The 26612-nt window shown below is 41.3% G+C and overlaps 1 protein-coding gene and 1 long non-coding RNA gene across 3 annotated transcripts in view; one reads left to right on the top strand and one right to left on the bottom strand.

The window, feature by feature from the left end:
* LOC107179062 overlaps window positions 1-21857 on the bottom strand; it is a 31729-nt gene extending 9872 nt beyond the window's left edge. Inside the window, exons 1-3 of the long non-coding RNA XR_001509599.2 lie at window positions 21621-21857; window positions 18196-18265; window positions 2802-2925 (exon numbers count right to left, since the gene is read on the bottom strand). This is a non-coding gene — a long non-coding RNA (uncharacterized LOC107179062). The remainder of the gene's footprint in view (window positions 1-2801; window positions 2926-18195; window positions 18266-21620) is intronic.
* Window positions 21858-22088: 231 nt separating this feature from the next.
* Window positions 22089-25603, top strand: C1GALT1C1 (C1GALT1 specific chaperone 1). Of its 2 annotated transcripts, none has more exons than XM_042975005.1 (2): window positions 22089-22289; window positions 24381-25603. In XM_042975005.1, exon 2 carries the CDS (start codon window positions 24386-24388, stop codon window positions 25337-25339), a length of 954 nt encoding a protein of 317 aa, XP_042830939.1. In that variant the 5' UTR covers window positions 22089-22289; window positions 24381-24385; the 3' UTR covers window positions 25340-25603. The 2 variants fall into 2 exon arrangements, with proteins under 2 accessions (XP_042830939.1, XP_007076298.1); XM_007076236.2 differs by lacking the exon at window positions 22089-22289 and adding an exon at window positions 22313-22499.
* Window positions 25604-26612: the final 1009 nt, after the last annotated feature.

The following is a 26612-nucleotide window of genomic DNA, read 5'->3' as shown; positions in this document are numbered from 1 at the left end:
GTTGCAGGGTCATCTGATTCACCTAGTTGGCAATTTTAGTTGTTGCTATCAATTCTAGAATTACTTCCCCCTTTCAGGAGAAAAAAATTGCAATATGATATTTTTCTATGAAATCTCAGCCCAATAAATGAATAGGGCAGAGGAACTAAGAAGAAGGAGTATCTCTCAAAGGGTCTAAACAAGAAGGAATTGTTTTAAAGATAGAAACCTATTGGGACGCTTGGGTGGCTCAGTCGGTCGAGCATCTGACTTCGGCTCAGGTCATGATCTCATGGTTTGAGTTCAAGCCCTGCATCGGGCTCTGTGCTGACAGCTAAGAGCCTGGAGCCTGCTTCAGATTCTGTGTCTTCCCTCTCTTCTGCCTCTCCCCGGCTCACGCTCTCTCTCTCTCTCTCTCTCTCTCACTCAAAAATAAATAAACATTAAAAAAAATTTTTTTAAAAGACAGGAACCTGTTGAGGTTTATTAGAGACCCCCACTACTTGAAACATTTAAGTACTCTGAGCAGGGGCTGTTTAAACAGTGGGGTTGTGGGCTGCCTGGGTGGTTCATTCAGTTACCGTCTGACTCTTGGTTTCACACTGGGCTCTATGCTGACAGCACAAAGCCTGCCTGAGATTCTCTCCCTCCCCCCCCACCTCCCTTCCTCCGCCCCTCCCCTGCTTGCTCTCTCTCTCTCTCTCAAAAATAAATAAACAAAAAAAATTTAAACAGTGGAGTTGAGCACTGAGAGTGTACGTCTGGTGTCATAAGGACAGAGAGAGATCATCCCAAATCTGGAGAGTTTTTCCTCCAAGTTGGTGAAGAGGAAGGATTGAGAAAAGCCTCTGCAGTTCTTTTGAGTCCTGTAGTTGGGAGTTTGGAGGGCACTGAAAGGTCAGTTAGAGGGCTGAAGGCACCTGCAACGCTTATGTTTGGAACAATCTTCCTTCCAATGTCCTGTTTGTTTGCAATAATCGCAGAGACCAGGAGAGGGTTGGTTTTGTTTTATGGGCCTCCGTTTGTCGGGAGTTGAAAATTAAGAATTTTAGTGGTCTTCCTTGTAGTTGACTTCTCTAGGGTGTGGGTAGGCCAGTTTGCTAAATTGACTAAATCTGCGTGGACGGTGTCCCATTCCATCCTAGCCCTTTTAACTTACAAGAGGAAAATCCCAGTTCAGCGCTTTAATGAATACAGAGTTGAAGGGTACCTGAGTGGATTCAACATCCATAGGGAGACCAGAATATTCCTTAATAACAGTTTAGAGGGGCGCCTGGGTGGCTCAGTCGGTTAAGCGTCCGACTTCGGCTCAGGTCATGATCTCACGGTCTGTGGGTTCGAGCCCCGCATCGGGCTCTGTGCTGACAGCTCAGAGTCTGGAGCCTGTTTCAGATTCTGTGTCTCCCTCTCTCTGTGACCCTCCCCCATTCATGCTCTGTCTCTCTCTGTCTCAAAAATAAATAAACGTTAAAAAAAATTAAAAAAAAAAAAAAATAACAGTTTAGAGATGACAGTAATAGTCGTGCACAGGTTCATGGGTTTCTGGGAGCAAGTCTCAATCTTATTCCAATCAACAGTTTTGGGAAAGCCCTACGGAGCCAGGTAAAGTCATTTAGCAATTTCCCAGCCTGATCATATAAAAAGGCATGGGGTTGATCTCTCATTTAAAGTTCTAAAGATTTTTCAGGATCATCTCAATTAGCTGTTTTCATCCAGCGTTGGGCCTGGCCTTTACCAACAAGCATGTGAACTAGCTGGTACAAATCTGAGGAACCTGGTTGGTAGGTCTGGATGACTATATTAAATTCCTTGTCAAATCTAAAAGGATCGTCAGTAACTCCAGCAAAATCTTTCACTATGGCTCATAGTTCAGCCTTAGTCCAGGGGACATGGGAAAGAAATTAGGGGCTTAGCGTCAGGATTGTCCAAGAGTTTAATTTTAAAGGGGCAGGTTCTATCGGGTTCAGAGAAGGGAGAGGGAAGAGGTTCAGAGACAAAGGGGAAGTTCACTGAGAGAAATAGAATGAGGAAGCAGAGGATGTAAAGGAGGTGGGGACAGAGACAAAGAGGACAAAAGGGAAGAAAGAGCCCTCAAAAGGTTTTTTGCATTCTTTCTATTATTTGTTCACCTTGGTTAATTTAAAATGGTTTTTGTAGAAACAAGATTTTAGAGTCTTGGATACTCTTGGAAGCGTCAAGATATTAATTGAAATAGGTGTCCCATTCAGTTTGTTTTATTTTAGAGCTTCGAATTTGGTTCTAAGAAAGTTTGGGAAGAGGTGTGCCTGGGTGGCTCAGTCGGCTAAGCGTCCAATTTTGACTCAGGTTCGTGAGTTGGAGCCCCATGTGGGGCTCTGTGCTTACAGTGATGAGCCTGCTCTAGATTCTCTCTGTCTGTCTCTCGCTCTCTTCTGTGGATTCTCTCTGTCTCTATCTCTCTCTCTCTCAAAAATAAATATTAAAAAAAAAGTTTGGGAAGATCAAAAGTTCCCCATAACAGCCACTGGAGTCCTAAGTTATTCTGTGTTAACCTGGCCCAATTAGTTAAAAATGCACATGAGGAAGTACCATAGTTTTTAAACATAAAAACTGGCTGGGGTCCCAAAAGGAGGACCCTCCTGAGAAAATTTAGCAGATTGAGATCCCATTACTCAAAAGAAGGTTCAGGAAACAGATTACTCACCAGGAAAGACAACACCTTCACACACACACACACACACACACACACACACACACACACACACACACAATTTTAACAGATCCAGAATAAAGTCGGAGAGCTCAACCGAAAGCAGGGAGCTCGGATCCGAGAAGAGACTTACCAAACTAAAAGGAAGCAGAGAGTACTAGGCACTCAAGTGGGTACTTCACATGGTTCTGAGGGTCATTAGTTCCTCAGGGGTTCATCTCTTTTGGGTCCCATCTGGGTCACCGTATAATGTTGACCTTAAAAAACAAAAGAGCCAGTTATTTTACCAGCAAAATGACTTTACTCAGATATAGCAGAGGAATTGCAATTCAGGGCAGGAAAACTATGGTTAACAGGCAGATCCGGAAAACAGCAGAGAGGGGCCAGCTTTTCCAGGGGAAAGGAGGAAGCTGGGAGGGGCTATTCCACTGCATTCTCACTGACCGGGTTGTTGCTAGACAAGGAGAAAATCTTCCTCCTGCTGGTGTAAGTAAGCTGCTCCCTCTTGGGGAGTGTGAGATAGGCTTCTTCCAGCAACTGGTAATGCATGAGAGCTGCCCCTTCAGGACTTCCTGACTCCATGATAATGTTTTTTCATGTCTATTATTTTGAGAGACAGAGGGCAAGCAGCAGAAGGGTCAGAGAGAAAGGGAGACACAGAATACGAAATAGGCTCCAGGCTCCGAGCTGTCAGCACAGAGGCCGACGCGGGGCTTAAACCCACGAACTGCGAGATGATGACCTAAGCTGAAGTCAGACACTTAACCAACTGAGCCACCCAGGTGCCCCCTGACTCCATTTTATTTTTTTAATTTTTTTATTTTTTTTTTTATTTTTTTTTTAACGTTTATTTATTTTTTTGAGACAGAGAGAGACAGAGCATGAATGGGGGAGGGTCAGAGAGAGAGGGAGACACAGAATCGGAAGCAGGCTCAAGGCTCTGAGCTGTCAGCACAGAGACCGACTCGGGGCTTGAACTCACGGACCGTGAGATCATGACCTGAGCCGAAGTCAGACGCTTAACCGACCAAGCCACCCAGGCGCCACCCCCCCCCCGACTCCATTTGAAATGAGGTTTCCTTTATTTCCACACTTCCCACTTTAAAGTCTCCAAACTTTTCCCAAGTCCTTCCTCCCAATCAAGATGTACCTGTTCATTCCCTCACAACTTCACAAGGTGTCAGTGCTGTAATTCAGGGCTAAGGCACACTAATATTTTGATGATTTTGTTTCCCATGTGCCCCACATAAGAGTTTCCAGGAATGTATTATAAAGGATATTAAGTCAGCAAATATTGTTTAGGGGCCTAGTGTGAACCTTGCATTGTGCTAGATCCTATAACACTGTACCAAGGACAGAAAATTTGCCACAGTCGGTCTATCCAGCCTACTACCCACTTGCTAACATTATCAACAAAAAAACTTTCTCTGGAAAATATTCCACAAAGAAGGAACATTCATACAACCTTTCTAGCAGGCAATTTAGCCAACCGTAAAAAAAAAAAAACTTTAAAATTTTTACATAAGCTTTGACTCTGTAATTTTACGAAGAATTTATACTAAGGAAGTAATCAGAGATATACACAAAGGTGCAAGTGCAATGATGTGTATTGCGGTAGTATTTATAGTACTGAAAACAATCTAAATATCCAAAATAGAGGACTGGGTAAATAATTCATTCAGTGTCCACATGATAGAATATTGTATATACATTAAAGTACTATTAATACAAGACTCTTGAAAGACAAGAAAAATCTATTGCTGACTGTGAAATTTCTGTTTTAATTTTATGCACAGAAAAAAACTGAAAAGATATACCTTAAATGTTGAAAAAAATGGTTATCTCAAATTGATAGGATTATCAATGACCTTTTTTGAACTCCATGTTCTAAATTTTCCACAAGAAACAATCTTTTTTAGTTGGAAAAAATGAAAGTTACCTATTTTTTTTTAATGTTTAATGTTTATTTTTGAGAAAGAGAAAGAATGTGATCAGGGTGAGGGGCAGGAGGGAGGAGAGGATCCAAAGAGGGTCCTGTATGGACAGCAGAGAGCCTGATGTGGGACTCGAACTCAAGAACCACGAGATCATAACCTGAGCTGAAGTCAGATGCTTAAACCAACTGAGCCACCCAGGCACCCCTATTTTTTAAATTTGATACTCCTGGAGAAGGACTGTTTGTCTTCTTTATATAACATTAAGGAGTAACAATATTCCCAGCTTCTCCTGATGTAGCCATTTATAGTTTTGCATTTATAAATGTGTCTAACGCTTTTAATCCTTTGACTTCTGGTTAGTAACTTCTTGTACTATTATTTTTTCAAAATAATTACATTCAAAGAAGATTGCAAGAAGTGTACAGGGAAGTCCCATGCACTGTTTCCTCAGTAGCCCCTAATGTTAGCATCTTATACAACTATAGTGAGCTCCTAATGCTAGCTTCTTACATAACTATAGTGCAGTATCAAAATCAAGAAATTGGGGCACCTGGGTGGCTCAGTTGGTTGAGTGTCTAACTCTTGATTTCAGCTCAGGTCATGATCTGAGGGTAGTGGGATCAAGCCCTGCATCAGACTCCATGCTGAGCACTGAGCCTCTCTTTCTCTCCCTTTGCCCCTCTCCCCTGCTCACATGCTCTCTCTCTCTCTCTCCCTCTAAACTAAAAAAAAAAAAACAAACAAACAAAAAAAAAAACTTTTAATTAAAAAAAAAAAAACAAGAGAAGTGCTTGGGTAGGTTAAATGTCTGACTTCGGCTCAGGTTATGACCTTCTGGTTCATGAGTTCAAGCCCTGCATCCAGCTCTGTGCTGACAGCTCAGAGCCTGGAGCCTGCTTCAGATTCTGTGTCTCCCTCTCTCTATGCCCCTCCCCTGCTCACACTCTGTCTCTCTCTCTCTCTCTCTCTCTCTCTCTCTCTCTCTCTCTGAAAAATAAACTTTTAAAAAAATTTTTAAATCTCCTAATGGCAAAAGCTGTAAATTTTTAAAAACAAACAAATAAATAAGAAATTGACATTGGTATAATCCTCCTTGCTTATTCAGATTTTACCAGTTATAAATATACTCATTTATGTCTGAGTGTATGGGGCAGTGGGTGTTTAATGCTATATAATTCTATCATACATATAGCCTTGCATAACCACCACCACAATCAAGATAAAGAACATTTTCATCACAACAAGGATCCCTCGTGTTACCCTTTTATAGCCGCACTTACCTCCCTCCCTCTCCAATTCCCCAACCCTTAGCAACCACTAAATAGCCTTCCATCACTATAATTCTGTCACTTCAAGAATGTTATGCAAATAGACTCACACAAGTTATAACCTTTTCAAATTAGCCTTTTTCACTCAGAATAACTGTCTAGAGATTCACCCAGGTTGTCACAAGTGTCAATAGTTTGTTCCTTTTTCTTGTTAAGTAGTATTTCAAGGTATGGATATACTAGTTTGTGTGACCATTCATTCATGGAAGGGCATCTGGGCCGTGTTCCAGTTTTGAGCTATTACAAATAAAATTTCTATGGACATTCACATTTTACTATTTTTTTTTAATTTTTAATTTATGTCATCCAAAAACCCAAGAAAGCCTCCTCCTCCTATATACCAGGACTTGTTGAATGAATCTATGTTTGCCTTACTAATACAGGCACAGTTTTGTGAGGAAAAAAAGCTAGATTAAGAAAAGACCAAGGAGGGGCACCAGGATGGCTCAGTCAGTTAAGTGTCTGAATTTGGCTCAGGTCATAATCTCCCAGTTTGTGAGTTCAAGCCCCACATTGGGCCCTGTGCTGACAGCACAGAGCCCGCTTAAGATCCTGTCTCCCTCTCTCTGTGTCCCTCCCCTGCCCACACTCTGGCTCTCTCAAAAATAAAAATAAACATTTAAAAAAGAAAGAAAGATGGGGCACCTGGGTGGCTCAGTCGGTTAAGCGTTGGACTTCGGCTCAGGTCGTGTTCTCACAGTTCGTGGTTCAAGCCCCACACGGGGCTCTGTGCTAACAGCTCGGAGCCTGGAGCCTGCTTCAGATTCTGTGTCTCCCTCTCTCTCTGGCCCTCCCCCACTCACTCTGTCTCTCAAAAATAAACAAACATTAAAAAATTTTTTTAAAAGAAAGGAAAGAATATGGAGTTAGACCATATTTTCTCTGTGAATTATACATTTTAATGTATTTGTCTCTGCCCCTTGACTATGAACTACATGGAGGCAGGGATCATGACTAAATTGCCTCTCCTCCTAGCGCAGGGCATAGGACCTAGCATAGACTAGGTGTTTAGAAAATGTTAGGATGTCTTGGGGAGGGTGAGACTCAAGGATAGATGTTTATAACAAACTCCACAGGGGTGCCTGGGTGGCTCAGTCGGTTGAGCGTCCGACTTCGGCTCAGGTCATGATCTCGCAGTCTGTGAGTTTGAGCCCCACGTCGGGTTCTGTGCTGACAGCTCAGAGCCTGGAGCCTGCTTCGGATTCTGTGTCTCCCTCTCTCTCTGCCCCTCCCCCGGTCGTGCTCTGTCTCTCTATCAAAAATAAATAAACATTAAAAAAAATTTATAACAAACTCCACAGATTATACTAGGTAGTCAGGATTAAGAACTACTATTTAGCTGAATAAACAAAAATGGAGAGGGGAAGAAGGAAAGCTCATGATAGAAGAGAGCAGACTCAGGCTGGCAAGGGGACTTAGGTGCAGGACAGTGGTACTGACCTTCCATTATCTTTCTCCACCTTACAGAAAGTTCTGTGTCCAGATTAACCTCTAGACTGCATGGTAGGGAATCAGTAATTTCCAGCACTATGTTTGAGAAGTGCTATTGCTGAATCCCTATGTCTGACTGGGCCAGAGAAGACAGCTTTCATCTGCTCTGTGAGGTTTTACCTATTTGAAAGGCTGCTCCACACATCTTTGGAGCCACAGACACCTTGAAGAGTTTGATGGAAAAAGCATTTGGTGATATGAATTACCTAGAGGTGCTTATATGTTTAGATGGCATAATTATGTTTGGCAGAGCTCTGGAGAACAATGGCTCCTTATATTACTGAATCACCTGGGAAACAGCCTAAAACTGTCCCTTCACAAATGCCAGGCCTGCCAGACCTCAATAAAATACAGTGGACATATAAAATCACAAGAAGGGATGGGCAGACTCTAGAAATATCACTGGTCAGGTCCCAACATTTTAAAACATTAAGGGGATTCAGCAGACACTACAGGAGCTGGCTGAAGGATTGTTCAAAGATTGCAAAACCCCTCAATGAGTTTGCTCAGGGTGATCAGGTCAGAACTGGAGCACACCTGAGTTGAAGAGGGAGAGGAAGGCAGGTCAAAATACCGGGGCCTGGCAGTCGGGAAGATCTGTGCTTGGGGCACAACTATGTTGCATATCAAAATAAAGCTGCCCTTGTAGGAGGTGGGAAACAACCCACCCCCCACCCCCACCAAAATAAACAAAGCAGTTTTCACCCAAACTGCTCTCATGAGCCCTTCCTCTTGAGCTTTTGGAGATCGGCAGGCTGCCTCACTCAGAGTTCTGTTTTAGCACATGTTGTCTTCCACCACCGAGACCTTTTACAAATTGATGCCAGTTTTGAAGACTTCAGATCTGTGCTATGTCATAAAGACCCAGAGGTGAGGATAACCATCACATTTGCCAAGCAAGGTCTGACAGCTCATGAGACTTGGGATCCAATTTTGAAAATTGAGTTTGTAGCACAAAGTGAACAATTACAGACAACACCCTCGGGTACCTGATGTCCTGGAAGGCAGAGCTTTGGAGCTGAAGGCAGGCCTAGGCGAATTGTTTGAGGAAAGGGCATTTCCTTTATGGGAGAGAGTTGAACTAATAGCTAAGTGGGGAGAGTGGGGAGGAAGGAGTAAAGCAAGTACAGGCTCGGTCTCTGGGAGTGAGAGGACACCTGCAAAATGCTTTCCCTAAGCTGGCTTGAAGCCAAGTCAGCTCTAACTCAAGAAGGTGAGCCCTGCTTCACTTTTCTTCACAGGCCCTCAAAATGCTTATTTTGGCCTCCACCTGCCCTACTGAGGGCTGCAGTTTAAAATCTCATAGTGGAAGGGCACCTGGGTGGCTCAGTCAGTTAAGCATCCAACTTTGGCTCAGGTCATGATCTCACAGTTTCTGAGTTCAAGCCCCAAGTCGGGCTTGCTGCTGTCAGCGCAGAGCCCACTGCAGATATCCTCTCCCACCCTCTTTCTCTGCCCACCCCTGACTCTCGCTCTGTCTCTCAAAAATAAATAAACATAAAAAAACTCATACTGGAACATTGTAAGGGTATGACCCAGAGGTCCCTGTTCTCCTCCAAGCTGAGAACTGGCATGATCCCAGTGTATGCTCTGGGGTCTACCTTTCTTGAAGAAAAAGGGACCATGGCAGCCCAGGTGCTGACAACCACATTTTACATCAACAAAATAGCTGAAAACGATAGTAGTGTTGCCAAAAGCAGGACTGGTGAAAGCCAGAAAGAGCACAACTGATGTAGTATTAATGCAGTGGGCCCTCAGTGACAACTGTGAGTATGGCCCTGAAGAAGAGGCCAGTAGATTATCATTATTACTATAATTTGGGTTGATTACTGTACATTTTCATCCAAAAGAAGACAGTTTTGGGGGCACCTGGGTGGTTCAGTCGGTTAAGCATTCAACTCTTGGTTTTGGCTCAGGTCATGATCTCACGGTTCGTGAGTTCGAGCCCTGTCAGGCTCTGTGTTGGCGGCTTGGAGCCTGGAGCCTGCTTCAGATTCTGTGCCTCCCTTTCTCTCTGCCCCTCCCCTATGCACACTGTCTCTGTCTCTCTCAAAATAAATAAGCTTTTTTTTAAAAGACAGTTTTGGAAAGTGGGGGGAAAAAGCCCTGAAGCCTTACAGGCTCGGGGTTGGATCCTGGTTCTACGACTATCTATGCGAGCTTGGGCAGGCCAGTGTCCTCTGTAACATGAAACACTCTAAATCACCATCAATAGTCACTGCACAGGCAATGGCAGATGCAGCCTTTGTGGGGCCTAAAGCTTATGCCGTTTCGTTTAAGTTTTTAAAAAGTGTAAAATGAGGTATAATCCTGAACATTTACTTAAAATGAAACATTAAATGACAAGAAATTACAAGTTTTAAAAACTGACAAAACCCACAAACATGACAAAATTTTTACAAACATTATATTTTTCATTGTATTAACTGGTACAACTCCTTGCTACCTTTTCTATATCCTTTCCCTGCATATCTTCTGATTACCTCTTCATCAGGTATCACTTTTGGACTATAATGTCTTATTGAAAGAAGAGGGAAACAATTTAGTTTTTCCTAAGACTTTAGAAAAGTTTCTTCCGGCTTCCCAACCCATCAATGATTAATGTCATGTAGATATTCTGGATTGTTGTCAAATTTGGGGAAACCTCTATCAAACCTCTATCATTTCTTTTATATGTAAACTGTGATTTTAGGCTATGTCAAGTTTTTTTACGTAATGACTAATCTTTTTAAATTTTTTTAATGTTTGAGAGAGAGAGATGTGTGAGTATGAGTGTGGGGGTAGGGGTAGGGGCAGAGAGAGAGAGAGAGAGAGAGAGAGAGGAGAGAGGAGAGAAAATCCCAAGCAGACTCTGAGGCTCTGCACTGTCAGCTCACAGCCCGATTGAGCCCTGAACTCAATCCCACAAACCGTGAGATCATGACCTGAGCCAAAACCACGGTAGACACTACCAACTGAGCCACCCAGGCACTCATGTAATGACTAATTTTAAATAAACTTTAGACTTACTGCTTTAAGAGTATTCCTATAAGTCATTTCTACACTGGTACAGGCACCAATAACTTAACTATATGCCGAAATGATAGCAAACCACATAAATATATCCTTCTAACCCCAAATAAATATATCTGAAATTCAATTTATCTTTGGTTGGATCCCCAAAAGAATAGCTCCAGTAAAGACAGAACTCTCCCTAGAAAGCAAATAAAGGCAGAAAATATAAAAAGAGCAAAAGTGTTTTCTGGGTTGGAAGAAGATAGACAATACTCATTTTTAATATATATATCTTGTGTCTTCACAAGTAGATTTAAAGTTAATAAAAGTATTCCCCTCCCATATACATTTTTTTAATGTTTATTTATTTTTGAGAGAGAGAGAGAGAGAGAGCATGAGCGGAGGAGGGGCAGAGAAAGAGGGAGACAGAGCATCCGAAGCAGATTCTGTGCTGACAGCAGAGAGCCCAAATCAGGGCTCAAACTCACCAACCACAAGATCATGACCTGAGCCCATGACCTGAACTGAAGTCAATGCTTAACCAACTGAACCACCCAGGCACCAACCCCCATACACATTTAAAGTAGTCTAGTATTGTGAACTCCATTGATACAATTTGAAAAACCATGCCCAGGAAGAATGAAGCCTCAGAGGAAACCTGATGGAGTTAATATAAGGCGGGAAAGGCTTCACCACCACTGAATTCTAAGCCTGTTCTGTGGCAAAAGACTTTCTAAAGGAGGGCAGCAAAGACAGAAATCCTAAGGAAAAGATGGGACAGATTTCACCATATTAAACTGAAAAACATCTGTAAGGTTAAAGCAAACAAAATCAAGCATTAAAAAAAACTAGGAGGGGCGTCTGGGTGGCTTAGTTGGTTAAGCATCCAACTTCGGCTCAGGTCATGATCTCACAGTTCTTGAGTTCAAGCCCTGCATCCGGCTCTACGCGGACAGTTGGGAGCCTGGAGCCTGCTTCGGGTTCTGGGTCTCCCGCTCTCTCCATGCCCCTCCCCCACTCTTGCTTGCTCGCGCTCTCTCTCTCTCTTTCTCTCAAAAATAAAACATTTTTAAAAATTAAAAAAAACTAGAGAAAAAAGTACTTGTTATTCATATCACAAAGGATTGATAGCCCAATACAGAAATCAATTAAAAATTTTAAAGCAATGAGGAATCCAAGAAGAGAACCATCAAAGAACATGAAGGGGCCATTTACCAAGAAAGAAATACAAAAAGGCAAAAATTGAAACTGGCAAGGAGTTAGGGAAACCAAGCCATCTCACCCTGTGGTTGGGAATGTAAATTAGTTCATCTTTATATAGAGGGCTATTTGACAATATAAAAATAACATAAACATTTATAAGGAGCTTGCTCTTTGCTAAGTACTCTGTGAAGTGCTTTGCACTGATTAATTTATTCCATCCTCACTCAGCTTTACTGATATTCAGTGTGCATCATTTGTAATAATGAAGAACTCAACACTCCTCACACACCCAACAATAGGGTTTGGTTAAATGGAACCTCTATACAATAGGATTGAAATGAGCTACATGGAAAACTCTCTAAAATATGGTTAAGTGTTAAAAAAGGCTACAGGGGCACGTGGGTGGCTCAGTTGGTTAAGCATCTGACTTCCACTCAGGTCATGATCTCGTGGTTTTTGGGTTCGAGCCTCACATCAGGCTCTGTGCTGACAGCTCAGAGCCTGCAGCCTGCTTCAGATTCTGGGTCTCCCTCTCTCTCTGCCCCTCCCCTGCTTGTGCTCTGTCTCTCTCTCAAAAATAAATAAACATTTAAAACAATTTTTTTAAAGGCTGCAGAAAAGAATGTATACCATTTCCATAGTATAAAAATCATATAAATACATGTCTATATATAGACACATAAATATTATATAGATATAGATATATAGAGATAGAGAAAAATCTCTGGGATATATATCAAAATGAAAACAACAGTTATTTCCAGGTGGTGGGATTTTAGATTATCTTGATTTTCTGCTTTATAGTTTTCCATTAATGCCTTCTGAATTTTTGCTATCACTGCTCCTGGGCAGCAGGAGTAAGGTCAGCTTAATGGGCATACAACCGATGCTGTCACACAGAGCCCCATGCTTACAAGAGCCCATGTTTAGTTTAATACTCTATTGTCACTATTTTGAAATTCTGAATAATTCATGAATAAGGGGTCCTACATTTTCATTTTGCGCTGGGTCCTGCAAATTATGTAGCTGATCCTGTCAGGAGCGTACCTTGCCTCTTCAGCTGTCACCCTGAAATGTGTTGTTCTGCGACCATCACCACCGTAAGAACTTGCTATTTTCATTTTCCTTCCTTCACGTAGAAAGGAAAACCTCTTGACAAGGAGTCATTTGACTCATTTTTTCACTGTCAGCAGGCTGATCAACCCTCTCCCTAGAAGAAGAAGGAAAGTCTCTGAGGACCAACTATTTTTCTTCCCTATTCGATGTTAGCTTTACACTCTCTCCCAGTGCCAGCCCCAACAGAATGGATTATGGGTGTCCCTTAGAGTCTCCGCCTATACCTTCCAAAATGCCAGTCCTAGCAGGGGGTAAGATTTGGTCTCCTGAGTAACACAATCAATCCCAGTAACTACTCTAGTGTCAAACACACGTGTACGTTACCTATAATAAAAGGTCTTTAGGTCATTCAGTAATGGGGCCATGGCTATGAGATTTCCTTATAGCTTATTCCCATCAGCTATGCTTTTTATTGTCAAGAACACTTTCATATAATCTTCCACTTGGAGATTTCACTGTGCATTCCTCCCTTTGGATCTTTTGTAAAGATTTGTTTTTTGAAAAACTAGCCACTCCCCATCCCTAAGAAATCATGCTTTTGAAATGTCAAAATAATATCCCTAACCACCTTTATCTCTACCTTTGTTTCCTATTTCTCAGGCAGTATCTACTCAGAGGAAAGAGGGTCACAATCCTATAGCAACTGAATTCCCTAAAAAACAGTGGTTGGGATATCTTACCAAAAGTTTCATGAGGTCAATTTATATTTTATCCACCTAATATTTTATCTGCATGCTATTTAATCCTTCAAATAAATGCAGTTCACTAGATAAGCATTATAGAAATCACATCTCCCCTAGGGAATTCTTTTGGTCCAAATATCTTCTACTAGCTTTTCTGACATGACAGTCAAAATTCCCAGTTCTTGAGTGACCTCTATTGTCCCACACTTGTCACAGAAACAAAAACCTTCTACTTTTGGGTATTTTTGAATATACACAAAAGGATAGAGAACAATGCAATTAAGTTGCAGGTATCTGTTACTCAGCTGCAGCGATTACATTCTGCCAATCTCAGTCATCACTCTTTAATTTTGTTTCTTGATTTAGAGGAGATTTTGAGCATTAGGTTCTCACTAGGAATACAGCCAAATTCATATTCTCACTTGAAATAAAGCTGTCACCTCAGCAGCAGTTGTCTAGTTAAGATCTAAAAGCATCCCCATTCCCAGATTCCTCATCTCTAACCAACCTGCTTCCCCGGCTACCCCCACCTCTGAGCTGCAACCAGCACCTCTCCCAGCTGACTGATCTAATCCTTTCCACAGGACAGGAGGACTCTGAGAACACGTTTGTTCAGCACACTACACGACAGGCAAAACTGCCTTCTGACCCGTGTCCCAAGGCAATTCCATTTCACTCCTCTACCTTCTGGGGAGGTGAACAAATGACAGCATTCAAACAAAATTCTTTTTTTTTTTATCTTTTATTCAAAGATCCATTTAAAAGCATGCCTGGGGTCTATGCACATGGAAGTGGGTATGAAGCAAAGAAGGCAAGAGCAAGGCTCAGAGGGAATAAGATGGAGAATGAAGTTATGGGTCACAGGAAAGGAAGTGGTAGTTCTAGGCTGCCTCTGGCACTTGATCTCCTTTCATCTTTCCAACAACCGCGGGTATGTGAATTCCCATTTTACATATGAGGACAGTGAGGGAACTCAAACCTCAGAAGTCCTGTGGCTCAAGGTACCCAGGCTGTGAATGTTGGAGGAAGAATTGAATCTTATCGGACTCCAAAGCTGTGCTCTATCTACCTAAGTGGTAGGGTTGGGAGCACTGGGCACGGGCACAGGACATTTGTTGAGGTCCCCAGGACAAACCCTTCTGAGGCCTTAGCCTGCAAACAAATGCCACTTTGTAATTAGACTTTCTCTCTTCCTCAGCAGATGGTCCCCTAAATTAGTTGAAGCCTGTGGGCCTTAAATATAAAATAAGCGGATGCATCTTGATTATAATATGGCACTTTGGTTTTAGTTGCAAGTGTTATGCTTAAAATGTAAGAATGTGATTGACTTATAGCATTTTCTTTTTAAAGGATAAAAGTTCTTTGTGCTTGATCAGCCCAGCCCTGGATGCCCGGCTGCTCTCCATTACAGACAGAATGACACCCAGCCAGGCTGCCAAAAACAAGAGTTCTGCAGCCATTTTCCTCGGTTGGGCCTGGGTTACGTGACCCTCACCCAATCCATACTGCTGAGGTGACACCTCTGAGACCCAGTGGAGGCAGTTCGTGCTCTTCCTCCCTTCGCCAGACTAGGCAAGATGTGTTTCCTCAAGAAGCCCCCCACTTGCTGGAATATTCTCCACCCAGCTCTTCTTTGCCGCCAGCATTTACTTGCCCCTGCCTGGCTCTAGAAGCTGATCTACCTAAACCAGACATTCTCCCTTTTCTTCCCCACTGAGCTGGTGGGGGGGAAAAGAGGCAGCTTTGAGACCTGCTTCTCTTTTACTCACACTTAGTATGCCTGTTTTGTCTGTATGTAAAGGCCCCCTCACCTACAGCTAGGAAAAATCCTGCTCTTATATCTAATTTTGGAAGTGAGAAATCAGTCTTTATGCAGAGACACACACTTCCTCCACAAAGCATGGCAGCTGGGGGTGGAGTGGAGGCAGCAGTGAGGTTGCAGGATCCAGGTGGGATAGGGAAGAAGGCAATGCTGAAAGAGAGAGAGGGACAGTCTTCTCAGGGAAGAGAGACGTCATCATAGGGTTAAGCAGGAGCAAGGAAGGTGAATTCACAAGTCAGGAAAAAGAGAGAAGGGACTAAGCACCAAGCACTATGCTAGATGCTTTACATATACCAAGTGAGGAGGGACTGGAAATGAGAAATGTATTAATGCTATGACACCAATTTAGCCAAGAAGTAATGAAGGACTTAGTAGAATAGTAGCAGTTGGAATGGAAAAGAAAGGATTGAAACAGGATTCACTGTGAAGGGAGTTTCAGCCTAACTTACCAGTTGGTTGGATGCAGAGGTCAGGGAGGAGGAAACCAAGAGAGCTTTAGGTTTTCATAATAAGTGACTGGGAAGATAGGTGACATTAATAGGAATATGACTGTCAGGAGATGGATATGTAGGCAAGGTTGATCAATTTGGTTTGGGACCTATTTAATCTTTCAAATGTTTTATAATTAAAATTTTCAAACATAGAGAAAAACTGAGAGAATAGGGTATTAAAGCCCTATACCCATTACCCAGCTCAACGATTATCAACTCACGGCCAATCTCGGTTCATCAAGAGCCTTACCTAGTCCTCCTTTCCCCTTTCCCCAACTGGATTATTTCAAAGTAAATCCCATAAATACGATACCATCCATAAACACTTCAGTATCTATTTCTAAAAGATACTCTTCACATAGCCACATACAATTATCTTAACTAAAATATTAACATTAAGCCTTTAATGCCATCAAATACTTAATGTCATCAGTAAGTATTCAAATTTCCTCATGTCCTCCTTGTTTATTTATAGTTGATTGGTTAAAAGCAGGACCAGATAAACAGATCAACTGAATGCAAGATTCTGTCTAAAACAGCCATATGGAGATATCAAGCAGGCAACCGAAATTTGGGGTCCAAAACTCAATGAAGAGGTAAAGGCCAGGAATACAGATTTAGAAATCATCTTCCCCGAGTGAATGATATTTGAATAAATGAAACTACTGAGTAGATATCATAAGGGGAGAATACAGCAATAAAAATGGCCCAAGGATAGAACCTTGACGAACAACTACATTCAGGAAGAAAAGAAAGAGACCCCTGGGATGGGGATGGGAGGGAGCAGTTTGAGAAACAGATGAAAAGTTGAAAAGGAAAACAAGATAGCAGATGTCACTGGAGCCAAAAAATGAAAACGCTGCACAGAGGGAGGACCACACAGTTTTACTCAATGTTTTCCATCAAAAGAGTCTTGGGCTAAGACTCGGTCCCTGCTCTATTGTATGACTTTCTAGCTGTGTTACACATTAAGCAAATCATATCCGTAAACCCAAAATTCTTCAGATGTAAAAAACGGATAACACCAGTCCTTCCAATTAAAAGGCTGCTATGAAGGGGCGCCTGGGTGGCTCAGTCAGTCGGTTAAGCATCTGACTTTGGCTCAGGTCATGATCTCATGGTCCATGGATTTAGGCCCTACATCGGGCTACGTGCTGACAGCTCTGAACCTGGAGCCTGTTTCAGATTCTGTGTCTCCCTCTCTCTCTGCCCCTCCCCCACTCACACTCTGTGTCTGTCTCTCTCTCAAAAATAAACATTTTAAAAAAAGTTTAAAAAATAAACAAGTAAAAGGCTGCTATGAGGATCAAATGAGAATGGATATATGTGAAGAAGGCCTTTGTTGACTGCAAAGCATTGGACAAATATGAGACACTATTCACTCAATAAATCTTTACTGTTTTTATTAATGTGAAAATAAGACCTAACTGTTGAATGGAGGATTTAAAGTTTCTAATATTAAAAAAATGCCGAATTTTAAAGTACATAACTCTTCAAGAGTCTCATAAGGGCTAGCTTTCATGAGCATCTACTTTGTGTGCTGGGCCCTGTTCTAAATCCTCCACATACCTTAACTCATTTGATCATCACAAACTCCTATGACATAGGTACTACAATGTGCCTTGGTTTACAGATGAGGAAGCTAAGGCTGAGAGGAGCAAACTAACTTGCCCTAGGTCACACAGCCAGAAAGCAGCTGACCCAAAGCTCAAGCCAAGTCTTTCTCCTATGCATGATTCAGGACTGACCTCTTAATCACCACACCAAAGTTCCTCTTAAAAATATGCCTTGAAGGGCACCTGCCTGGCTCAGTTGGTGGAACTTGCAACTCTTGATCTCCAGGTCGTGAGTTCAAGCCCCAAGTTGGGATTAGGAGCTTACTTTTAAAAAAAGCTAAAAAATAAAAATCAGTGGAAAAAATATGCCTTGGAAAATTAGAAGATCGCCATATTATGACCCTAATGAACTGCAGATCTAGGCATTGGGCATCAATGCAGCTATCATCACAGAGAAAACCAGACATTACGTGGCTCCTGAAGTTAATTTTGTCCCCCACCCCACCCCAAACTGAACCTTAATCAAACAAAGCTTTTAGATTAGGGTTATGGTTGCCAGATAAAATTCAGGAAGCCCAGTTAAAATCACATTTTAGTTAAACGACAAATAATTTTCTTAGTGTAAGCATGTCCTATGCAATATTTGGTATGTCCCATGCATTGTATTTGGGATATACTTTTTCTAGAAAGTATTCATTATTCATCTGAAATTCACTCTTAACTGGGTGCCCTGTATTTTTATTTGCTAAATCTGACAATCCTACTTTAGATCTAACTACCCATTTATAAGAAGCACAAAGAACAGAGAAACATATTAATTTGAACACTAGATGTTTGATTATATTAAGGAATTAATTTTTCAGTTGTCTAGTTGTATTGTGGGTTTTTTTTTAAAGAAGCTCTTACCTCTTACAGATACACATTGAAATGTTTTTGGGTGAAATTATATGATGTCCTGAAGGTCCTTCATAACAATCTGGAAAGGAGAGAAATAGAAGGGGTATAGATTTAACAAGACTGGCTTTGAACTCATGACATTGAAGCTTCCTTAAAAAGTACATGTGATTTCAGGGGCACCTGGCAGGCTCAGTCGGTGGAGCACACTACTCTTGCTTCTGAGTTTGAGCCCCATGTTGGGCGTAGAGATTACTTAAAAACAAAATATTTAAAAAAAAACTACATGTGGTTTCATTACACTCTTCTATTTCTGAATGTGTTTGAAATTTCCCTTAATAAAAGTTTTTAAAAGAAACAATACTTAGCACAGTGACTGACATACTGTTAATACTTAATATGTATCTGTTGGCAGGTGAATCATTTGTGTTTTTTTTTTAAGAAAACTCTCAGATGGCCATCAAGTGGAAAAGCATTTTGGAAATGAAATTACAAGCATGAATATGCCTGAAAACACAAATTAGATTCGTTTAGGGACCAACTATACTCAAATGGAAACAATAATGAATTTGCCCAGACAAGGGAATTTGTTTACTGAGGACGAAGAGTTGTGAAACTCTGGGCAGAAGAGGTACATACATTACAGGTACTTAATTTTGGTAAACATAGAAACATTTTTAACCCTCCAAAAAGATGTTATGCAGAAAACAATCTACCTTAGGTTTTCTTCAATATTTACTACTCCAGTGAACTGTTGTGGAAAGCCAGATTAATTTCCTAAAGGCCTTTGGACAGATTTTGAATTTTTTATTTATTTACTTACTTATTTATTTATTTATTTATTTTTAAAGTTTTATTTATTTATTTTTGAGAGAGACCGAGCGAGCAGGGGAGGGACAGTGAAAGAGGGAGACAGAGAATCCCAAGTAGGCTCCGCACTGTCAGCGCAGAGCCTGATGCGGGGCATGGAACTCATGAACCGTGAGACCGTGACCTGAGATGAAAACAAGAGTCAGACACTTAACCAAATGAGCCACCCAGGCACCCCCAGATTTAGAAAATTTTAGTGCTCACATGCAAGTAAATCGCCAAATACTAGAAATTTATGACTTCCCATGCTGAATAATCCATGCACTTGACAAGAGGTCTTTATCAAAAATACAGTATTCGGGCACTTGGGTGGCTCAGTCAGTTGAGCATCCATCCGACTTGGGCTCAGGTCATGATCTCACAGTTTGTGGGTTTGAGCCCCGCATTAGGCTCTGTGCTGACCGCTTGCTCAGAGCCTGGAGCCTACTTCAGATTCTGTGTGTCCTTCTCTCTCTGCCCCACCCCCGCTCACACTTTGTCTCACTCTGTTTCTCAAAAATAAATAAATGTAAAAAAAAACTTTAAGAAAAAAATGCAGCATTATCAGCTTTAAATGCAATCTTGCCTTACATGCTGGGTACATGAGGGCAACCAAACTCAAAAGCAACCTGCATAAGGTTCAGGTTAATGTTTTTAGTGAAGTGCTTAATGTAGGTAAGTGAAATAAACTGTTTATCTTATGCTAAATATTCCACTGCATGGATGCCCTATAACTAATTCAACCATTCTCTTATTGATGGATGTTTCCCACTTTTGCTGTTATAAGACAACAAAACATTTAGCCTTACATTCTGGGCCTTTAATTTCTGGGAGAGAGATTATAAGTGGGTTGGCTGAGCCAAGGGTATAAATATTCTTAATTTTAATAGATACTATTTGCATGTATTTTTAAATTAGGGCTACATTGTGGAATGGTGTTTTAAAAATGCAATCACCTAACTACAAGTCAATCACCTTACTAACTTCACTTCCAATGATTAAGTGTATTTCAGCTCTGCATTAAGTAGAGAACTGGGTTCTTGGACAACCTCTCAATAACAGTGCCTTTGATGTTAAATATCCCATGGTTTATTCTCCTTCAAAGCATCCTGTTATCAGTAGTTCCAGTTTGGCATACCTTCCTGTACTAGAAAGAAGTGGCATTTTTTTAATGTTTATTTATTAATTTTGAGAGAGGGAGCAGAGACAGCGAGAGAGGATCCCAAGTAGGCTCCATACTGACAGCACAGGGCTCAATCCCATGATCCCTGGGATCATGACCTGAGCTGAAATGAGATGCTTCAGACTAAGCTACCCAGGCACCCCAGAAGTGGCATTTTAAACTGTCACTTTGTCAGTCTCTGAATTCTAAATGCCATGTCAATCTGTCCTTAAAACAGTACTTTTTTTGGTAACTTTTCCTTTTACTCTTTGTCCCTCTCATTTTGAAGATCCCTTTATTTGCTGTTCTTCAAATTCAAAAGTAACAAATGCTTATTATAACTAGTGAAACAATGCATTACAAGGATGTAGAAAGACAAAGCTAATCACCTCCACCTCAACCTCCTGATGTAATCTTATTAACAGCCTGCCCAGTCTTCCACAACTCTCCCTGCTCATACAGATCAAACATGCACACATATATAAAATTTTGTTTAGACCACGGTATAATCATACTATACACATTATTCTGCAACTTGTTTCACTGAACTATGTATGTCCATATATACATACATATGTTTATATATATGTGACAATGACAATATATAGCATTTAACAAAACACAGTGGAGATACTCGTCTTAAGTTCCTTTCCAGTTCTAAAACTTGTTTTTGTATTCCTTCACAGAACATACCACCACTATAATTATTTGTAATGAATTGTTCAATGTCTTTCTTCCCTGCTAAAACTAAGAGCTCCATGAAGGCAGGGGGCCAATTTTGTTCACCACTGTATCTCCAGAATTTAGGTTAGTGCTGTTAGGATAGTAGTTGCCTAATATCTATTTGTTGTTTCGGTGCCTCAGGAAACCTTCAGTCTATTTAAACTGGGTCACTGTCAATACTCAAAACATTTATCTTTAGGAACTCAGACCCAAGACAGTCACCACTCAATGTTATCTGGATGGAACCTAGTCATTTTAAATATTTGGGGTAAATTGTGTTTTTTAGCAAAAACCCTCGCTACCACAAAAAAAAAAAAAAGAATTTTAAAAGATCATGTGTTTAACAGAGTTCTGCACTTGTAATTAGGACACCTGGATTCTAGTCTCACTTCCAACATTAATTACTGTGTGGCCTTTAGGAAGTTCCTTTCCTTTCTGGTCCTAGTCTCATTTGTAGTTCTAACATTCATTAATTCCACAAACATGTATTGTCTACTGTGCGCTGGCACTAAGCGAGGTGCCAGTGATACAGGGATGAATAATAGTAATAGCCAACATTTAATGAATGCTTATTCTGTGCTTGGTCTTTTGCTAACGGAGTCATATGCACTCATTTAATCTCCTAGCACTACTGTGATATTTTCTGTACTTTACAAAGGAGGGAACTGAGGCATAGCGAGGTGAAGTAACTTTCCCAGCATACCAAAGGACGCGGTGAAGACAGGATTGGATTCCAGTCAGTGGGGCTTCAGATGCCATTCCAATAACCACAGAAAATCCTTGCCCTCATAATTCGAGGAATATTTCAGTGGCTTGCACTTTGGTCCCAGCCCAGGAATACGGGCTGGCGCACCCTCTCGTCGATATGAAGGTGCAACGATGCAGGAGCACGTGAGAGAAACCACCGAGAAACCTGACACAAGCGCTGCCAGCAGCGATGCTCTACCTCACTCTCGCGGTTTCCACGCCAAGAAGGTGAAGAGGCGGGAGGTGTCAGCGGCTCTTACGCACGCACGCCTCCGGGCGTCCCATTGGATACAGGCAAGCGTGCGGGTCACGCCAGCTAGACGCGCTTCTGTGAACTCCGCGGGAGGCGGGGAATAAAGGAGCGCCGCGTGCGTGCCGGCCCTTCCGACGTCAGCCCGGGCCGGCCGCTCCGCCTGGCCGCGGGTTCCTTTGCCCCGCCCCGCCCCGCTACCCGCGCCGTAGCGGCGTTCACTTCCTGGCCCTCCCCACCTTTAGCGAAACCAACGAGAGAACACCGCCTGCAGCTAGAGCAGCCCGACCAGGAGCGTAAGCGTGTGGCGCGCGAACGTGAGAGGAAAGCCGTGCGCGGCTGCGCTTTCCCGCCCCTGAGCCGTTGTAGACGCGGGTGAGTGCTGGGGCGTCGGCCCGCACCCTGCGCGGACCCCGGAGCGGATCGACCCCGCCCCTCTCCTGGGGGAAGGCCTGGGCCCTGGCCCACTCCCAGCATGCTCCACGCCGGATCCCCGGGCAGGTGTTGGGGGTGCAGTAGTTAGTCGGGGAGACCGAGAACTGCCTTCCTGGAGGTGCTGCCTTGGCCCCTCAGTGGGGTTTTGAGGTGACCACGTCCTCCCTCTCGTTTTTCTCTATTTCGTTCTTCTCCCTTTTCCATACTCCATCCAGCCACTTTCACCTTCTAAAAAGATGCCATCTCAGAAACCACTCTGGGAGTTTCTGCTTCATTTATGCCTGTGTGCAGTTTTAAGTTTCCCTCTCCTCTGCAACAAATATCCTATCATGTACATCTTCAGTGTTACATTTTTTTGCCTCCCCTGATGGAAAAAAAAAATCTCCTTAGAATAATTTATGCAAATGATCCATGAGTAGTATCCCCATCAGGAAGAATTCTGATCTAGATATGCTATTATCAAACTAAGAGACACGTGTGGATTATCATATATTGGCTAGAAATAATGAAAATTGTATAATATGAAGTGTCAAAATCCTATATAAATTACTTTTAGAGTGCATCTGAGAATTCTGATACTAAGCAGAGCTTATTTTCTGTCAGTTCTCTTTCTTCATAGAGCTGTGTATTGACCAAGTTCTGTGAGTGACATAGGAAAACCGTCCAGCCTCTTTGCTCACCCTTCCTCCCCCACTCACGAATTACATCTGTCAAACTATTCCACACCTTGTCCTAGTAGAAGTCAAAGTCCATTTCCTCTAGAAGAAAACCAAAGGGGTGGTTTCCTTCTAGCAGGATGTTGATCGTGGGTGCAAAATGTCAATTACGGTTAACAAATCCCATATTTTTTTCATTTGTAGGAAAACAAGGTTATCCAGTAACCCATCTATTAAATTTTCAACAGTATGAATAGAAGCACTGTTCAGATCACTATTCTGTAATAGAAAAAGCATTACACTGATCTCAGGAGATCTGATTGCTGGTTTAGTTCTACCACTGACTGTGTGACTTTGGGTCAGTTACTTAACCTCTGTAGACCCTCTCTTTCCCTATCTGTAAAGTGAGAGAAATGGTATTAGGTGGCTTCTAAGGCTTCTTTCAGCTTTAAGAGACAAAGAGAAAAATCTAAGTAGCTCAGTAGAACATTTCTTGTGAAGATAGAAGATTGGGAAATCTCAACAGTTGTATTTAATGTTGGCTTTTCTTTTAATTTCTGATTGAAATAAAAGTGTAGACTTTTCTCTTTTTACTTCCAGAATAAGAAAATGCCTTTGGAGGCAATAAAGATGTTGGTTAATGGTTCTCCAGATATGCCTATATTGAGTCAGTTCTCATCTAAATAATTTAACTATTTTCATTATGGGCTTTTATTACATCAGTTAGTTGGGTTACTGTATCAGAAACCATTTAGTCTTAGGAGCAAAAGAGTAAATATTAACATGTATGGTTTCAATCTCAAGAAATTTGATTTAGATGTACTCAGAACACCTAAGGACAGCAGCCATCAGTTAAATAAAGCACTAGGTTAAGAACAGAAATGCTAGCACAGATGTCATTGGTGATTTGCTAATTATAGGTGGTTCTATCTGTTCAATTTAAGGTTTTGATATAAAGTCCTTTCATATCTACAGAAATATTTAAATAATATAAGCAAGCTTGTGAAGTGAAATTCCTTTAAAGAGAATGACGGACTGACAACCTCTACAACATTGATTTTTAGAGTTAATGTTTTGATTTAGTACTTAGTTAATTAAATCCCCGTAGAAGAAGTGCAAAAATGGCCTCCCAGAAAATTCTAGTGCATAGAGGTGTTGTTGGAAAGTTCCAGTTTATACAGAACAGTAATCAGATACCATTGGAAGCTAAAGATTCTTAGACTTCTTGGTATTCTATGCAACTAACTTGATTTCAAACTTGGGAACTTTTTTTAATGTTAAGAGCAAAATGTAAGTCTATAAGGCATACCAAATCAAATCACTAGACTAATCCTTTTCTATTAAGTATCCTAAGGATCTTTTTTCTTCTTTATAGGAAAAATGCTTTCTGAAAGCAGTTCATTTTTGAAGGGTGTGATGCTCGGAAGCATTTTCTGTGCCTTGATCACTATGCTAGGACACATTAGGATTGGTCATGGAAACAGAATGCACCATGAGCATCATCACCTACAAGCTCCTAATAAAGAAGATATCTCGAAGATTTCAGAGGATGAACGCATGGAGCTCAGTAAGAGCTTTCGAGTATACTGTATCATTCTTGTAAAACCCAAAGATGTGAGTCTTTGGGCTGCAGTGAAGGAGACTTGGACCAAACACTGTGACAAAGCAGAATTCTTCAGTTCTGAAAATGTTAAAGTGTTTGAGTCAATTAACATGGAAACAAATGACATGTGGTTGATGATGAGAAAAGCTTACAAATATGCCTTTGATAAATACAGAGACCAATACAACTGGTTCTTCCTTGCACGCCCCTCTACATTTGCTATTATTGAAAACTTAAAGTATTTTTTGTTAAAAAAGGATCCATCACAACCTTTCTATCTAGGCCACACTATAAAATCTGGAGACCTTGAATACGTGAGTGTGGAAGGAGGCATTGTCTTAAGTATAGAATCCATGAAAAGGCTTAACAGCCTTCTCAGTATCCCTGAAAAGTGTCCTGAACAGGGAGGGATGATTTGGAAGATATCTGAAGATAAGCAGCTAGCAGTCTGCCTGAAATATGCTGGAGTGTTTGCAGAAAATGCAGAAGATTCTGAAGGAAAAGATGTATTTAATACCAAATCCATTGGGCTTTTTATTAAAGAGGCAATGACTAATCACCCCAACCTGGTGGTAGAAGGATGCTGTTCGGATATGGCTGTTACTTTTAATGGACTGACTCCTAATCAGATGCATGTGATGATGTATGGAGTATACCGTCTTAGGGCGTTTGGGCATATTTTCAATGATGCATTGGTCTTCTTACCTCCAAATGGTTCTGACAATGACTGAGAAGTGAAAGAAGAGCATGTGTACAATCACCATGTAGGACAGGTATTGTCACTATTTGCAGTAACAACTGCATGTCCAACACAGCAGTATGTTTCTTTTCCTTTTTTTACTTTGGTGGCACTGGTTTAATGGCACATTAAAGTTTAGTGGTACATTTTAAATAGGGTGGTTTTTTCCCCTTAATACACATGTGAAAACGTCAAACATGTTGGAAAGAAATGTTTTAAGAATAATTTTGCAAATAAAAGATATTTATAAATATTATATTTATGTGATAAATTCTAAATTATGAATCTGTGGCACATATTTTTGCTGATCCGTTAAAAAATTTAACATGTCTTTTTAGCTTTCTAAGATACGTGAATGAAATCTCTAGTTGTGAATTTGTGATTAAAACTTTCAGCTATGTGTTTCCATTACTTGTAATGCTGATATATGTTCTGAACTTTTGCAAGGGCCCATGGATTGCTTTCTCAAAATACACAACCAAGCCACAAAGGAAATAAATGTTCCCAACTAATGTTACAGTGAAAGTGGAATTGCGTCCCTGGGAGAAAAAGTGAAAATGATCTATAAAGGTTAATAATTTCACCAGGAGCTAATTTAGTGGCACTCTTCAGCATACACAAGCTCAGTGTAACTCTCTTCTACTTCTCTGTGCAGATACTGAAATAGGAGTGGTCACTATGAAGAATCTAATTTCATTTAACATTTAACTGTGTTGTTTCCCACTTTATCAAGCTCTTGGCTGTGGTTTAGATAAAAATACTTGAGTGTTCTTTACTGCTGCTGGGCGGATGAGTTCTTTGGAAGTCTTTGAAGAACTTGTTTTGGTAATCTGGCAGTAGAGTCTGCCTTGGTTTTTCTTTACCTGTTAAAATTCTGAGATTTTTCCCATGTTCATAGTTGCATCCTATCCAATGGTTTTGGGTGTGGAGGCCTTAACCTCACCAGTCACCTTGGATTACCATACCATTTGCCTAATTTCAGTGGCTACACAGAAGCTTTATCCACTGGTGGATATAATAGTTCTTGTGCTTATAAATGTGTGAAGTACTTGGAACTGATTTGTCCTATAATCAGGCCTGCACATGCTATATTAAGTCAGATCCATAAGCCCCCGCCCCCCATAGGGTGTGAGACCATGACATTTTAGAGATCAATATTTGCCGTAACTGGCCTCATGATGTTAATGGTCTCCCACAGCTTTTGCAAACCAGAAAGAATTTCCTCGAGGGCCTCGGGCTTCAAATTATTATTGATCATCAGAATG

Source organism: Panthera tigris, chromosome X (assembly GCF_018350195.1).
Source record: "Panthera tigris isolate Pti1 chromosome X, P.tigris_Pti1_mat1.1, whole genome shotgun sequence".
In the NCBI taxonomy this organism is placed as follows: domain Eukaryota; kingdom Metazoa; phylum Chordata; class Mammalia; order Carnivora; family Felidae; genus Panthera; species Panthera tigris.
Note: the sequence above shows the minus strand (reverse complement) of the source record. Positions and strands in the feature narration are given on the sequence as shown.

Bases quoted from the DNA above. Each gene is read 5' to 3' on its own strand.
- C1GALT1C1 (XM_042975005.1), top strand. From the start codon at position 24,386: ATGCTTTCTGAAAGCAGTTCATTTTTGAAGGGTGTGATGCTCGGAAGC.